This window comes from Ambystoma mexicanum, chromosome 6q (genome assembly GCF_040938575.1).
Source record: "Ambystoma mexicanum isolate Mex_15411 chromosome 6q, UKY_AmexF1_1, whole genome shotgun sequence".
Lineage (NCBI taxonomy): Eukaryota > Metazoa > Chordata > Amphibia > Caudata > Ambystomatidae > Ambystoma > Ambystoma mexicanum.
In genome coordinates, this window is record NC_090937.1 from 1,400,547,751 (window position 1) to 1,400,562,213 (window position 14,463).

At 47.6% G+C, this 14,463-nt stretch overlaps 1 protein-coding gene across 1 annotated transcript in view; it reads right to left on the reverse strand.

The window, feature by feature from the left end:
• The window catches only part of MSANTD1 (Myb/SANT DNA binding domain containing 1), a 202,548-nt gene that overhangs the window by 87,027 nt on the left and 101,058 nt on the right, over positions 1–14,463 (reverse strand). The window contains exon 2 of the mRNA XM_069632051.1: positions 2,458–2,742. Within this exon, the coding sequence (XP_069488152.1) occupies positions 2,458–2,742 (285 nt within the window). The remainder of the gene's footprint in view (positions 1–2,457; positions 2,743–14,463) is intronic.

Here is a 14,463-nt window from a genome sequence, read left to right on the forward strand (position 1 = left end):
AGGTTTTATAAGCCGACTGCATATTGAGGTTTTCTTTGATTAGCTGCTCATTATGGGATTCGATTTTGTTTGGATCAAAACGTAAAACTTTAAATAAAAGAGTCAGTGTTGGCCTATGTTTCCTAGCTAAGTCATTATTAACAGCCGGACTGAAGCAGGTTTCACCTACACTGTAATTAAAGGATCAGAAATGGACAAGCTGAATGGAAGGAGGGTATCTTTGGCTTGACCCTGTTCCAAGATGTTTGTTAGGCAATCTCGTTGTATGGCCACAGATGGAGCAGATTGCATAAAATCAAGCTGTGGAGAGATGTCAGATCGCAGGAATCCCAAAGGTTGGAACCATGTTCACAAGGCCATATCCTGCTTGTAGATCTCCTGAGTGAAGTCCCCAAACTCTTCCTCTTGTAGGAATTTCAGGCCAAAGGGATCCGGGACCCTCTTTCAAAGAGAACATAGACGTGAATTTACTCCTGCAGCCTGGGCTGTATCTTTGACTCGCTCTTGTCCTTCATGGAAAGAACCTGAGTAGCCTAGCATTGAGGCTATTATGCCAGATGACGGAGCCATATGCACAGCGGGAGAGTGGGGACCTTCAAGCTCCATGCCCTTGCGCAAGTGCATAGGTGTGCATTGGCTGGTCTATGGGGTCCTCTACCGACATTGAAAGACACATCACATCGAGCACTGGTTCTAGCGGTAACACTGATGCCAAAGCAGCTGGCACTAGACCTTGCCAAATATGCCCAGCATCTTCTACTCGTGCTCATCCGACTTCTGCAGCATTGAAAGGTCTGTGGGGAATGAGTCCTGTACCAATTTTAAAACTACTACATTCAAGAAGGATGGTGCCTCTTCCTAGAGAGCAAGAAAAAGAGTGTTGTTTGGAAAAAGATGAGCACGGGTATCTTCTTTTGTGCTTCTTCCCTGCTTCTTCCTCACGGGACCAGCATCTCTCCGATTCCTCAACAGTCGACGGCTCCGATTCCATGAAGACTTTGAAGGGGTTTTGTCACCCTTGTGCAAGGGCATGAAGACTTTGGCGATATGCCCCCTAACAGTCTTCTGATGTATTGACTACTTGAATAGGCCCCATCCATTGGTGTTGTGATCCTGGGCCAGACACCAAACACAGCATTGGTTTGGATCAGACATTGCAGTCTTTAAATCCAGAGGCCTTCGAAGGAGACATAATACAGTCATTAAATTGTAACAATGGCATTCCGATAGCAGTACCTGAGGATTTGGGAATATTGAACTAAGGTTGTGGTGTGCAACCGGCTTCATAAATAATTGCATGACATGACTTCCGGAGTTACAGGTACCAATGACATCATTTCCGGTGTTGCGGCTGCCAAAAAAACTGAACAGTGCCAATGTAGAGGCAAACGACCTCCCTCCACCTTCCCTCTGGTGAATGAAAAACTTTAAGAAGGCTGGCTTGCACCTGAGGGGATATTTGTAACATAGGAAATCTATGGGAGGGATTAATCCCTTAGACACATAATTCTAATTTCTGGCTAGCGCATTTTTAGATAAATAAAAATATATGTTCACTTTAAAAAATAGACATATTTATTGTAATCCTCAGATGCCGCCAGCAGATCGCAACAGAGCTCCCCTCATCCTGCCAGCCTCTCAGAAGATTCCCCCCAGTTAGAGACATGAAGGGGATCTGTAATGTAAAGAGGCCATAAGGGAGGTGGTCAGCAATACATATATGACAATCCTATAAAGAGACAGGACAACTAAAAGTATGTCACCAGTGACCATCCTCTGCCTGGGGATAATTCTTCTGGGCAGAGCATCACAACAAGGGTATCCGGCCCCAGCCTCTGCGATTACCCCATCCATCCCATTACCCCATCCACTACCCCCAGTCGCTGACAGGGGACTTTGCCACACAGCAGTACCAACAGTACAGCAGAGATGCACTTTAAGAAAAAAGGTGGTCATAATACTAATGGTCTGAACACATCACCTGAGCAGCGCAAATGGCATAAGAGGTCATACATGTGTGCCTGTTAACCTGTTTTTCTTTGTTGGGAGTATAGGCCAGATTTTATGTTGCAAAATAGGCAAGTTCTCCACTTAGTTGGATCCCTTGGTCCACCAGAATGTATGCTTTTCAATGGTATACAGGGTTAATAACGAAAAATAAATAACGACAAACATTTTCAGTAACACCTGAATAACGAATAAAATATCGACATTTTTTATTAAAGTATATCTGGGGAGTAGGGTAAGGGATAAAAAAAGGTTGGGAGGCTTGTGGCGGTCAGTAAAGTGGGGGAAACTGGGGGTTTCGAGGGAGGACCCACCCAAATTACAACAACAACAAAATGTTCGAAATTATCTCCTTATTTAGGTGTCGCTAAAAATGTAGGTCGTTATTTACGGGGTCGTTATTAACACCTGGAACCCTTTTCAATTACACATTAGGCGCAAAGCCATTACCTTAGTTTATAAGACTGCATGCTGGACGAACTCTCTGAACACGCATCCTCAAAACACTCTTCCTTTCCTTCATAGGTGAATTGGTTGTATGGTAAGTACAGGGGAGTGGACTTGGTGGATGGGGATTGGGAAGCTTCAGTTTGCGATGTTGAAGGACCCGGTTGCTGAGGATCATCGATCTTCATTTCATTGTTCTCAGGGACCTTTGATAGAATTCGATCAATAGTTTTATAGTAAGGCCAATCAGGTGGCATTGTTTCACCATCTGTCATGCATTTCAATTTCCTGTATTGAAGAGACACAAAAAACACAATAGGTTACAAATGTGTAAAATATCTATAATACGTATTGCTATCTTTTAATGCTGGATCCGCCCAAATACTGTACTGTATTTTCCCCATAGAAGCACTACTCACGCCCTTCTGAGGTTGTTCATTTTCATCTGCACAACCCTGTGTCCAGGCCAGAATACACTTAATTATAAGTAAGTACCAAAAATAATACTGTCCCTTTGATAAATCTATTCCAGTGGATGTACCAAAAAAAGGACTAGATCAAATAGTAATCTGGGCCAAAGAGCCAGGGAGAAAGTTTGAAGCCCTGGGGAACGCCACAGATGGAGATAGAGGTGGGAGAGGAGAAAGAGCCCAGGATAACCTGGAAGGGACAGTCAGCGAGAAAGTAGGTCTGCCAGTCCAGTGCACGCTCCGAGATACCAAGGGTTTCGTGGAGCCGTTTTATGAGGATGGAGTGGGTGACTGTATCAAATGCAGAGGAGAGATCAAGTAGAATGAGGACAGCTGGAGAGTTGGAGTCAAGAGATGTAAACAATTCTTCACGGGTGTTCAGAAGAGCAGTTTCCGTGCCTCTGAATGCTCGGAATCCAGATTGATGGTTGTGTAGGCAACCAGCAAGCTCAGTATGCTGGGCCAGTTGGTGGTAGATCAGTTTCTCCAAGTGTTTCCCAAGGAAGGAGGTGATCAAGATGGGGTGGTAGCTAGCCGGACAAGAGGGGGCGGCGGAAGGTTTTTTCCGAAGGGTGCGAACAAGCGAGTGCTTGAGGAAAGAGGGGATAGACCCAGTAGCAAGAGAGTGATTGCAGAAATCAGCAAGTGCAGGGGCAAGGGAGCCGATACTGTGCTTAATAGTTCTGGAAGTTCAGGGGGAGACCTGTTTGGAGGAGACCTCCATAGGGGGGGGCAACTTTAGTGACCTTATCAGATGTGATAGGAGAGAAGGGCAGAGGGAGGATGCGAGGGGGAGAAGGAAGAGAGAGTGCTCAGGATGTCCTGAGTTTTTGCAGTGAAGTGAGTGGCCAATGCATTGCAGAGGGCCTGGGAGGGAGGAGGCGAGGTGAAGACTGCTGAACCGTTGGCTAATTCCTTGCCAATTTTAAAGAGTTCAGCCGTTTTGTTGGAAGCACCGGAGATGCGTGCCAGGAAGTGTTCCCTTTTCTTCTAACGGATGGAAAGTCTGTATTGTCTTTGGAGAAGGCAGCAAGCAAGTTTGTCAGAGGGTGAGCCTGAGGTCTGCCACTTCTGTTCCGCAGCTCTGCACTTGCGTTTCAGAGTCGTACCAGATGTTACGCTTGATGGCATGTTTCAGACGGATCTTCATGACTGGGGCAAGAATGTCATGAGTGTTAGTATTGATATTGACAAGATGAAGGTTGCTGAGAGCAGAGTCAGAGATAGAGTATTCGGACGGATAGAGGGGAGGATGAAGGTAGATGCCAAGGCAGCAGCTGAAACACGTTTAAATTGGGCGAATGTCAGTGAACAAGGTTGGCAGAGCTGGGGGAGGTGTGGTCGGGTGGCAGAGAGGACCCAGGTTTGAAGAAGGAGGGAGTGGTCTGACCATGAGAGTGGGGTAGTGAGTGGGGGAGAGCAGCCGGGCCTTTTGCAAAATCTAGCTGGTTTCTTCCAGGGCTGTGGTCCAACAGGCAGCATTCAGGTCAGGTAAGTGGTGCTTACATTTAATTGCAGCACTGACCCCCCGCCAGGCCACGCCCCTCTATGAGCCCCGGCTCGAGTTGGCAGGCCACTTAAAGTACTGCTCAATGGAGCAAAATGAGCTCCAAAGAACGATTCTTTAAGTGGCATGTTCAAAAAGAGAGCATGAATTGCATGAATCGCATTGCAATTCAGTAAAAATCTCTGTGTAAACTTATGACTATCATGTATTTGCAATCAATCACAATGGGCAACAGCAAAACCTCAGCCATGTTCTGAAGGCGCTTTCATCCGTTCTGCATCGGCAAAAAGTGATGTCATATATACTGTGATGCCATGTGCAGAGCAGAATTCATGTCGACCATTCTTGGTTCAAACTAGCCCATACTGCAATTTTACAAAAATAAACTATATTTGAACACACATATTCAACGTCCTGTGCCTGAAACGTGTCCATGGTTACTTTCCCCAGCATGCTTATGCATTGCAGATCAAAATTTCAATTTGAACTGTTTCGCCAAATATGGCAAAAGCTAGACTTAAGCACTGATAAATTAGTTTAGCCTGAATAACTGCTGAAACACTGAGATCCCATAACATATATCTCGGGTGTATTGAAAGCTTTTCCAGTGTCTTTATAACCATCTTACAAGTACTTACCTCCAGGTCTCAGGTGGTTGTAAAATTGCACCTTTTTTGCATAATTCGCAAATTTCTGAACATACGTTTTGTGAATGTCTAGTTGGGATTCCTTAAATTTGCACAGCACATCATTCGCTTCTCCGCAGTGCAATGCAAAGTATCTCAGGGCCCAATACATTGCAAATACGTCTTTGCACTTTTGCAAGCACCATGCAGCGGTTGGAAAGGCAGTGTAGGGTGCCGCTTCCTCTTCTTCAGCGACGGTAGACCCGGTGTCAACAGGGCCGGGGCCGGTGGTGCCGTCGGCTTCCTTTTCTGTATCTCCGACACCAGCGTGTGGAAAGTCGAAAGAATGTCTTGTGACAAGTCTCTGGGAGGTGTTGGGGGAGTAGGTCCGCTGGGCCCAGCGCATACGTAGTCGTCCACGCCGGCGTTGTCGTTGTTACCACCTCCTCGACGTTCCCCTCGTCATCGTCCTCAACGTCCTCCTGTTGCCAGAAACCATGTCCTCCTCATCGGAAGAAGAAATATATGTGCTCTGAAGAACCTCCACACCCCATTCCCCCCCTTCTTTGTGTCCTGAGGGGTCGGGCTTAGGGATGGCATCCTCTTTTCCGGGGTCTTTTCCACTGCCTTGGCCAAAGCCTCCCACCTGGGAGGAAGAGTCACTCTGACTGCCGCCGGGGCCCCCTGGACCAGGCAGCCCCTTTCACCTTTGAAAAGGCAGCTGCAAGCAGCTCGATAGTAGATGACAATTTAGCCTGGGCCACCTGGGAATTCACGGGCAGGTCGGCGACCTTATCCTGAGGCTTGGCCTTCTCTGGTCTCTCCCAAAGCTTCCCCGGGGTAGCTGACTTCGTCTTCGATGATGAATTAGAGCGGTGGCTGGACACGGAGGCCGATGGAGAAGATGAGCGAGCCCTGCTCGTCGCAGGACCCGCTTGCGTGGTGATCCCGACGGGAACTGACTTGCTGTGCTTGGCCTTGTCTTGGGCCTCCACGGATGGAGCGTCTCAAAGGACTTAGAAGCCCGCTTTGGTTGGCTGGATTCGGGTGAGGCATGCCCCTGTGAACCACACAGGGTAGAGGCCTTGGCTTTGAGTCACGCTGCCGATCTGATGTGCCAATCCTTGATGGTGCGCTTGGTAAAGCCACGACAGATCTCGAAATCCTCTTCCTTGTGCGTGGGTGAAGACAATAGAGCCATTGGGAATGCTTGTCCTCCATGAACACATTCCTCAGACCGCAGCTAGTGCAGAGCTTGAAGAGGGAACCCCCGTCCTTTTTCGCCTCCGACATGGTCCGGCGTGCGGTGTAGGACCGATGGCCTTCTGGAATCTTCGACGAAAAAACACTTGACGATTATGCCCTTCAGGGGCGATGAAAGATGCCGACAAACAGATCCCTGTTAGTCGGATGAAGAAACAATAGAGCACACGGGCTCGATCGAGAAAAAATAGCAAAAAAGCAAGAAAAACGCAGAAAGCTCTAAGAGCGAAACATGAGGACTCCCAACACTTGGACGTGCGGTAAAGACTTGAAGATGGCTAGAGGAGGGGCTTAGGGAGTCATTGGCTGGGGGCAGTATGACCCAGAGCTCAGTGATGTGATTGGTTTATAGAAGAAAGACAGTTTATGAGTGACACTGAAACTTTTTTCTTTTACCGGGGATTTCCGGCCTGGCGACTGGGAATATTTATGAGCATGTGAATCCATGCCAGACCCCATGCTGGAGAACATTTACAATGTATTGGGGTACCCAAACACCTGGGTGGCTCATTCTGATGCAACCTCATGCCCCTCAGACGTCTCAGAGGCAGTGGTAGCCAAGTACAGTCTGAGTGGATTCCATGGGCCTCATTAGGAGTGTTGCGGTAAGGAAACAACGGCTATGGTAGTGCTACCAGCGCCGTTGTTACCTCTCTGGAACATTCCGAGTTTGCTCGCGGATGCCGATCTGGACGCCTGGTCAGACCAGGCGTGCAGAGCTGTACCCGCGAGCAGACTAGGATGGTAGCAGCCCCCTATGGGGGCTCAAATGGGAATGGGGGCGTACCGGGTCTGGGTCCCGCGAAAGGGAATTACGGGGCCCTCCAAGGTCAGAATGGCCCGGTAAGTCGCTTTTTGCGGGACCCGGACCCGAGTTTGGGGGTAGCCATGCCCTTAATAAGGGCATGGCTTAATAAGGGCATGGCTACCAAACTCGTAATGAGGCCCCATATGTCTTTGGGGGGCACATAGACGTCACAGTAAGAATATACTCCTCCTCCTTCTCATGAGTATATACCAGGTCGCGCAGCCATTCCTCTTTGCTAGGAGCACACTTTAATTTTCCAGTATTTAAGTATACATTCCTTTGCTACAGCGGAGCCAACATAAAAAAGGTAGTGCAACAACAGAGGTTTTGCCTATGTCTATTTGATCGGCACTAGAGATGGCAAAATGTCCAGTATAGTGTTCAGTGTTGCTGCCACAGCACCCCAAAATGCTAGGATCAGGGAGCATTTCAGTACATGTGAAATCAGTCGGCTTGTGCTATACGACATTTCCCACACTCACCACTTACATCAGGGGAGAATTTAGCGAGTCTTACCGGTGTATAGTGCAAATGATTAAGGATCTTAAACTATTAATCTGAAGCTCGCATTGATTGAAACTGTTTTTGTAAATTTACAGCACCCGTTCCATTTATCATCCTCAAGAGTTATCCCAAAGTGTCGCTCTGATACAGCATGCATCATATTTTTCTATTTAGGATGAGTCTTTATCAGGTTATACAATCCAGGCACACCCCGCCTGGACCCTTCCGCTGTCACTATTACATTAACACACTCCGGGGTCTCTGGCTCCATGGGGACAGAGGGCCACTTTCTAGGGAATGCTGACTTCATTCGATATTACTGCAGCACTCATAGGTGATCACTTCGCAAGCTTATGTGAGAAGTCCCCTAGGGACACAAACCTCCCCTCCGGAAACATGTCCCTTATCTTCAGCTGCCCTGGCGCATCCCAAGATCTTCTAAGTTCCCTGTCAAACCTGGGAAGGATATCGGGGAAATTCCACAAAGGGATGCCCTGTTAAATGGCGCCTTGCCCTCCAGCCTGCTAAAAATTCTTAACCAAGCATTGACTGAAGTTCTAACTGGGTCAAATTTACAGGAGTCAACATACTGGTCACTGAATATGACTGATTTCAGATCCGTGGGAGAAGCCCCGTACTGGGCCAGTGGCACATGCACTGCCCTCGGCCCGTCCCCATACCAGTGTCCCATAAAATGATCTTGAGCAGCTAAACAACAGAGTTTAAAATCCAGAGCAACGAGGCCCCCATGCTCGTATGGCTCTGTCATTTCCGCCCAACTAATCCTGGCAGCCCCTCCCCCCCAGGGAAACGTTGTCGCCAGTGATGTAAGCTTGGTGAAAAATTTCCTCCCCAGCCATATAGGAATATTCCAAAAAATATATAAAAACTTCGGAACCACTACCATCTTCAACAAAGCAGTCCAACCATATAGGAGCATGGGAGTTTCCACAGGCCACAGTTTCAGTTTGGCTACCAATTGTTGTAAATAAATCTTGTGATTGTCAGCATATAATGACAGTTGTGTCTGGGATACCATTATCCCCAAATATGTTTAAGGGGGACCAGCGAAACCCTGAGGTAAGCCGGTTGCTCAGTAGAAGGCGTCAGGGGGAATAGCTTAGACTTAGTGCTGTGTATCTTGTATAACGAGTACTGTGTAAATATATGTACGTCCCTCATAATTGGATCAGGGTTCTGTTCAGAGACTCGAATGTACAATAACACATCATCCGTGTATAGAGATATCACTTGGGGCAGACCCGCTATCCTAAACCCCCGGTGTCCATGAGCAGTTCTAATTTATGCACCAGCGGCTCAATTATAAGTGCGAATAGTAGGGGAGAGAGTGGGCTCCCCTGACGGTACTCCTAATGAGTGGGAATGGTGCAGATATAACCTGATTCATGCAGACTCTAGCCGTCGGGTCAGTGTACAATAGTCAGATACATTGAGAGAAATGGGGGCCATAACCCAAATCATCCAAGTACTTGGAGCAAATATTGCCAGGAAACTGAATCACAGGCTTTCTCGGCATCTAATGACACTGCATCCGCTCTAGCCTGGGGGTTGATCTGTGACATCACACAGAACAGCCTTCTCAAATTGAATGCCGTAGGCCTAGTAGGAACAGAGTGCACCAGTTGCGACATAAATGGGAGTAATGGCGCGGCCAACACTTTTGCAAACACCTTGATGTCCACATTAATTAGGGACAGTGGTATGACGCCACATCATGGGAAGCGGCCCTCGTGATAGAAGGCCTATCGGGCCTTTTTACGCATTTAATTCTTGTATATACAGATCATTTCACAATGCGTTTAATCGCCATATTTATAAAAAACATCTTCCTCTTTCCTCCGGTAGATGGCACTGGAGTCTATGTCATTACTTCAGTATGTGCGAGTTTTGTACAAGAATGCAGTGCCCTCTGAATTTCCTTTCAGCTTGACTGACTTTGTGTCAGAGGTGTGACCCTGCTGCCTCGCTCAACCTATGCGCAAACAGCGCATCACTTCCCAATGTGTGACTGAAAGCAGACTTTGGCAAGGGCAAGTATGAAGCATGGGTCTGCTGTCAATCATACACACCATTAAACGCTATTGGCTGTTCTTTTTTCGCCAATGGAATTTGAAGATGTGCAGTGCAGGGGTGGAGTTTACATTTTTAAGCAGGCATTAAACCCTGTCAGGCAAACTCAAGCTGTCTCATCCTGTCTTCCTGCGTGTCTGCCTCAGATTCCCAGAGATTGGCGATGTGGGCTCAGCTATTTATGCCTTTCATAGAAAAGTATTGTCTGCAATGGCTGGGGGTTTGTGCAGTCATACCCTTTTAGTATCACCGAGAGGATTGGAGAAGCCAATTGCAATGTTATCCTGTTGACATCTCCTCTCAGTGATTGACTGTTACTCTTCGTGCTTGTAGCTACCAGATACCAGCCTGCTGGGAGCAGCATCACACTATAGGATCAGATCGAGGGATTCCGGCACAAGCCCTATCCCTCGCAGTGACAGTATCTTTTTGCCCAATGCCTGCTCTCGGTAGGATATTCTGACGGGTAGGAAAAAATGACAGGTCAGGCTGTCAGATTTTCCTACCCCGTCACTTTTTCCTACCCCTGGGTGGGTTGCCCAATGCCTGTTCTCGGTAGGATTTTCTGACAGGTAGCAAAAAATGACATTACAATTCCTGTCAGATTTTCCTACCAATAGGATTTTCTGACAGATAGCAAAAAGTGACGTTACAGGGTCTGTGGTGTACCTGTCTTTCTGGGGTCCCGGGGGTGCAATACGTTTAACTTTACGAGAGCCAGGCTCTCTCAAATTACATAATACGGTGAAGCCGTGTCACTAGCAACTCCAAAACGGACATAAAAACCACGAACCCAGTGGACGAAGGAACCTGAACCCAGTGGATACTTTATTTGGCGCAAAGTGCAACAGCCAGGTCTTAGTAGTTAAGGGAGCGTACCAGTCGAGCCTTACGTGCTATCTCGACGGCCAAATATTTCACCCTTTAGGTTGCCCATTTTAAACCATAGAGTTTGCTAGGTTCACTTGTCCTATCTGTCAAAGGGAATATCTCTGATTTATTAGTATTTAGTCTGAGACCCGAATATTCCCCAAATTCCTGGATTGCTGCTAGTACCCTCTGTAGGTATCTCACAGGTTCCCTTACATACAGCATAATATCATCTGCATAAAGAGTTATCAATTCAGTCCTCCCTGCTATGGTGATCCCAGCACGTATATATCATGCTCTCAGAAGGTCAGATAGTGGTTCGATCACCAATGCAAACAGTAGTAGGGAGAGGGGGCATCCCTGTCTGGTGCCCCCCTGCTAATGTTAAAATAGAGGAGAGCGCCCCATTCACGCATACCCGTGCATATGGTTGCTTGTACAGAATGAGCACCCATTGAATGAAATTCGGACCGAATCCATAGTTATATAGCACTCTAAATAAGAAGGGCCAATATACTGTGTCAAATGCTTTTTTCATGTTTAATGCGATTGCAGCCCCTATGGTGTCTTGTGGGATATTTGCTAGTATATTGTAACACCTCTGTATGTTAGAAGCCATGGACCTACATTGCACGAACCCTGCTTGGTCCTCGTGCACCATATATGGCATCAGTGGGTTCAAGCGGGAAGACAGTATCTTTGCGAATATTTTCGCATCAGTGTTTATAAGGGACAGCGGGCGGTATGACCTACAATCCTCAGGTGGCTTCCCAGGCTTTAGCAACAGGGTGATGACTGCTTCTCGTGTTGTGTCTGGGAGAACGCGGGACTCCAGCGCTTCTACCCGCACTGCCAAGAGACAGTGAGCTAGCTCTTCTACGAATTCCCTATAAAATTCAGCACTTGGCCTTTCTGAGCCTGGTGCCTTGCCACTCGGGAGGCTCTTTATAGCCTGCTTTATCTAGCTTAGTGTTGTCATGCCTTCAAAGCATTGCAGGCTTCTCCAGACAGCAGCATGGTGGGTATGCTTGCCAGATAGTCATCTATTTCTCGATCTGTGGCTACGCTCTGGAGAGAGTATAAGTTGGCGTAAAAATCATAAAATTCCCCACTGATTTCCTCGGATTTAGTGACCACCACACCATCAGGCTTGGTGATGCACGGGATGTTCGTGTTGCCCCTCTCATTGTGCACCATTTGTGCCAAGAGACTACCCGGTCTACCTTGCTCTCCGTATCTGCATGCAGCTGCAGTTCCCTGTCATCTGTTGCCCGATATTCATCTAGGTGTGTTTTAATATCTATGGCAATCTGCAGTGTCGGGTTATTAGCGTACTCTGCTTGCAGTCCGGCCAGTGCCTCTTCCCTCCTCTTGAGTTCACTTCTTATGTCTCAAAGTACCCCAAGTCCTGTGGACATAGCGATGACATGTATGTAAACCTTGAATGCCTGCCGTAAGACCGCTTGTTGGGTCACTCACCCTTCATTGTTCTCAAAGAACTCAGTGACATGTTGTGACAGACTAGTTCTAAAGATAGGGTAAAGCAGGACCGCCGCTTTGAACCACCATGGCGCTTTCTGTGGGGACCCTTTTGGGATGTCAAATAGAAGAGACACAGTGAAATGTTCTGATAGTGTTCTAGGCAGTATCTTGACCTCAGACACCCAGCCCAGAGTGCATGTCGTGAACAGATGAATAAAAGGTAAAGGCCGTTTGAGTTCCGTGCAACGTGCGCCAGCCATCCCTCAGACCCAGATCTGTAGTATGTGTGTCTATCATACGTGCTGCATTCGTCAGTGATATGGGAGAGGTGGATGTTCTATCCAAGTCTATGTCAAATATGGTATTAAAATCGCCTCCCTGCATATGACCTGTGTGGTGGGACATAATACTCTGGATTGTCTACATTGGGGCCGTACACATTGATCATAGGCATTTCAACGCTGCCTAATTTCCATGCGCCACTACATATCTACCACAGGGGTCACTTTCTGTTGCATAATGAGTAAACTGGAGTGATCTGTGAATCAGAATCATGGTCGCACGGACCCGTATAGAGTAGGAGGTGTAAACTTGGGGGCCTGGTGGTCCAGTAAATGAATTTCTTGCAGGAATAATATCTGAGCGCCTTGTCTGTTTACATACGGCATAACTTTCCTCATTTTAACAGGTGCACCCAGGCCCCTTACATTCCAGCTAAGCAGTTTTATCCCCTTTACTCCCTTGTCAACCATCATTCCTGTATCGCTGTCACAGTTCTATGCAGTCGTCTAGCATGGTAGTAGTAATATGTTGTGAATGATCTGTGCATTTTTCTACCTTTTCCAACCCAACTACCCCCGGGAACTCCCAACCCCACCCTCATAGTACCCCGAACTTTGACTATGCATTGCCCACTTACCCCACGCCCTCCCCCACCCATCCCTTTTCCAACTAAACTGTGCACTTGCATTGGGGACGGCCGCTGCCTTGGCGGCCAGGGTTCGTGCATAATGTCGAAGCCTTGTCTTTCCGATTCTCTTCTAAACCGCTAACTAACGTTGCCAACACGCATTATGAATTACTTAGTCCACAGGGCAAGTATAGTTCCATTGGGCACCCCCGTTTACGTGCTGCATTCTCTCTGAGCGCCATATAAATCTACAGAGTTGAGTGCGCTCCCTTACAAATGAAATTCAACAGTGGGTATCACGGTAGCATGGTCACTGCACATTAACCAATATGTCCCACTCATCCTTTTTGCCTGGTGCGTCCCATGGACTAATTTGGACCATTATGAAGAACCTTGCTGCTCACATACCTTGTATTTACCCCTGTGCGCAACCCGCCTCCCGCCCCGTCACTTATATATACACACATTCGGAATGCGACTTAGCATCTGGGGATCAGTCTAGCTATCACAATTGTCGTCGGGGTGAAGTAGTGATGACCTATTTGCGCAGCAAGTTCAATATCTTCTCAGATGATATGGGTTACCTTACTTTCAATGTTCTTGTTCTGGTGACTGTTTGTCGGGGTAGAGGGATGTTAGCTTCTACAAATGTGGCTGCTTCCTCGGGAAACGTGAAGAGGTATGTTTTATTCTTAAATTGCATGCGTAGCCTGGCACAGCATCGCATAAGGTATCTTGCATTCCCTCAGTCATTTTTTCCCTCCAGTGAACGTGCTTCTTTCCTGTTGGACTGCCAGAGTGTAGTCCGGGAAGATACGGATCACATTGGACCCCATTTTCAGGTCTTGCTTTTCCCTTGCGGCTCTTAAGACCATGGGGGTCATTAGGAGATTCGCGGTAAAAATCAGTTTTTACCGGCATGGAGGCAATACCGGGTCTGGGTAGCAATGACACCGCTAGCAGTGGCCAATTACGAGTATGCGTGCACGTGCGTATCGGCATGCCGGTATCGACAGTACCGGCTTGCCCTAAAAGTCCCAAAAACATCCCTTAGCGGCATCATGGAAAGCGCTGACAGCCCTTCCGCCTCCGTCCACCTCTAAATAATGGGCCCGGCATTAGCAGGGCCGCTAATTACAGGCCCGCTAATACCCGAACCGGAAGTAACTTCATCACACAGGAACGGGAAATGGCATGGTGGCCAACTTGAAAAACACAATCCATTGCCATCCTCGATACACAGGACTTGGAGCCTCAAACCAACACACAGATCATCTTCTACACCACCAGCACCATGCCAATGGCTATAAAGAAAGGGGCATCCCGGCAGCGGAAGGAGCGGTTCTCCGAGGATGAACTGAACATGCTCACTGACACTCTGGCTGAGAATGCAGAGGTGGTCTTTACCTCTGACCTGAAAAGAGCAGCACAGCTCAAAAAGAATGAGAGGACGTCAGAAAACATTGGGATGACCTGTA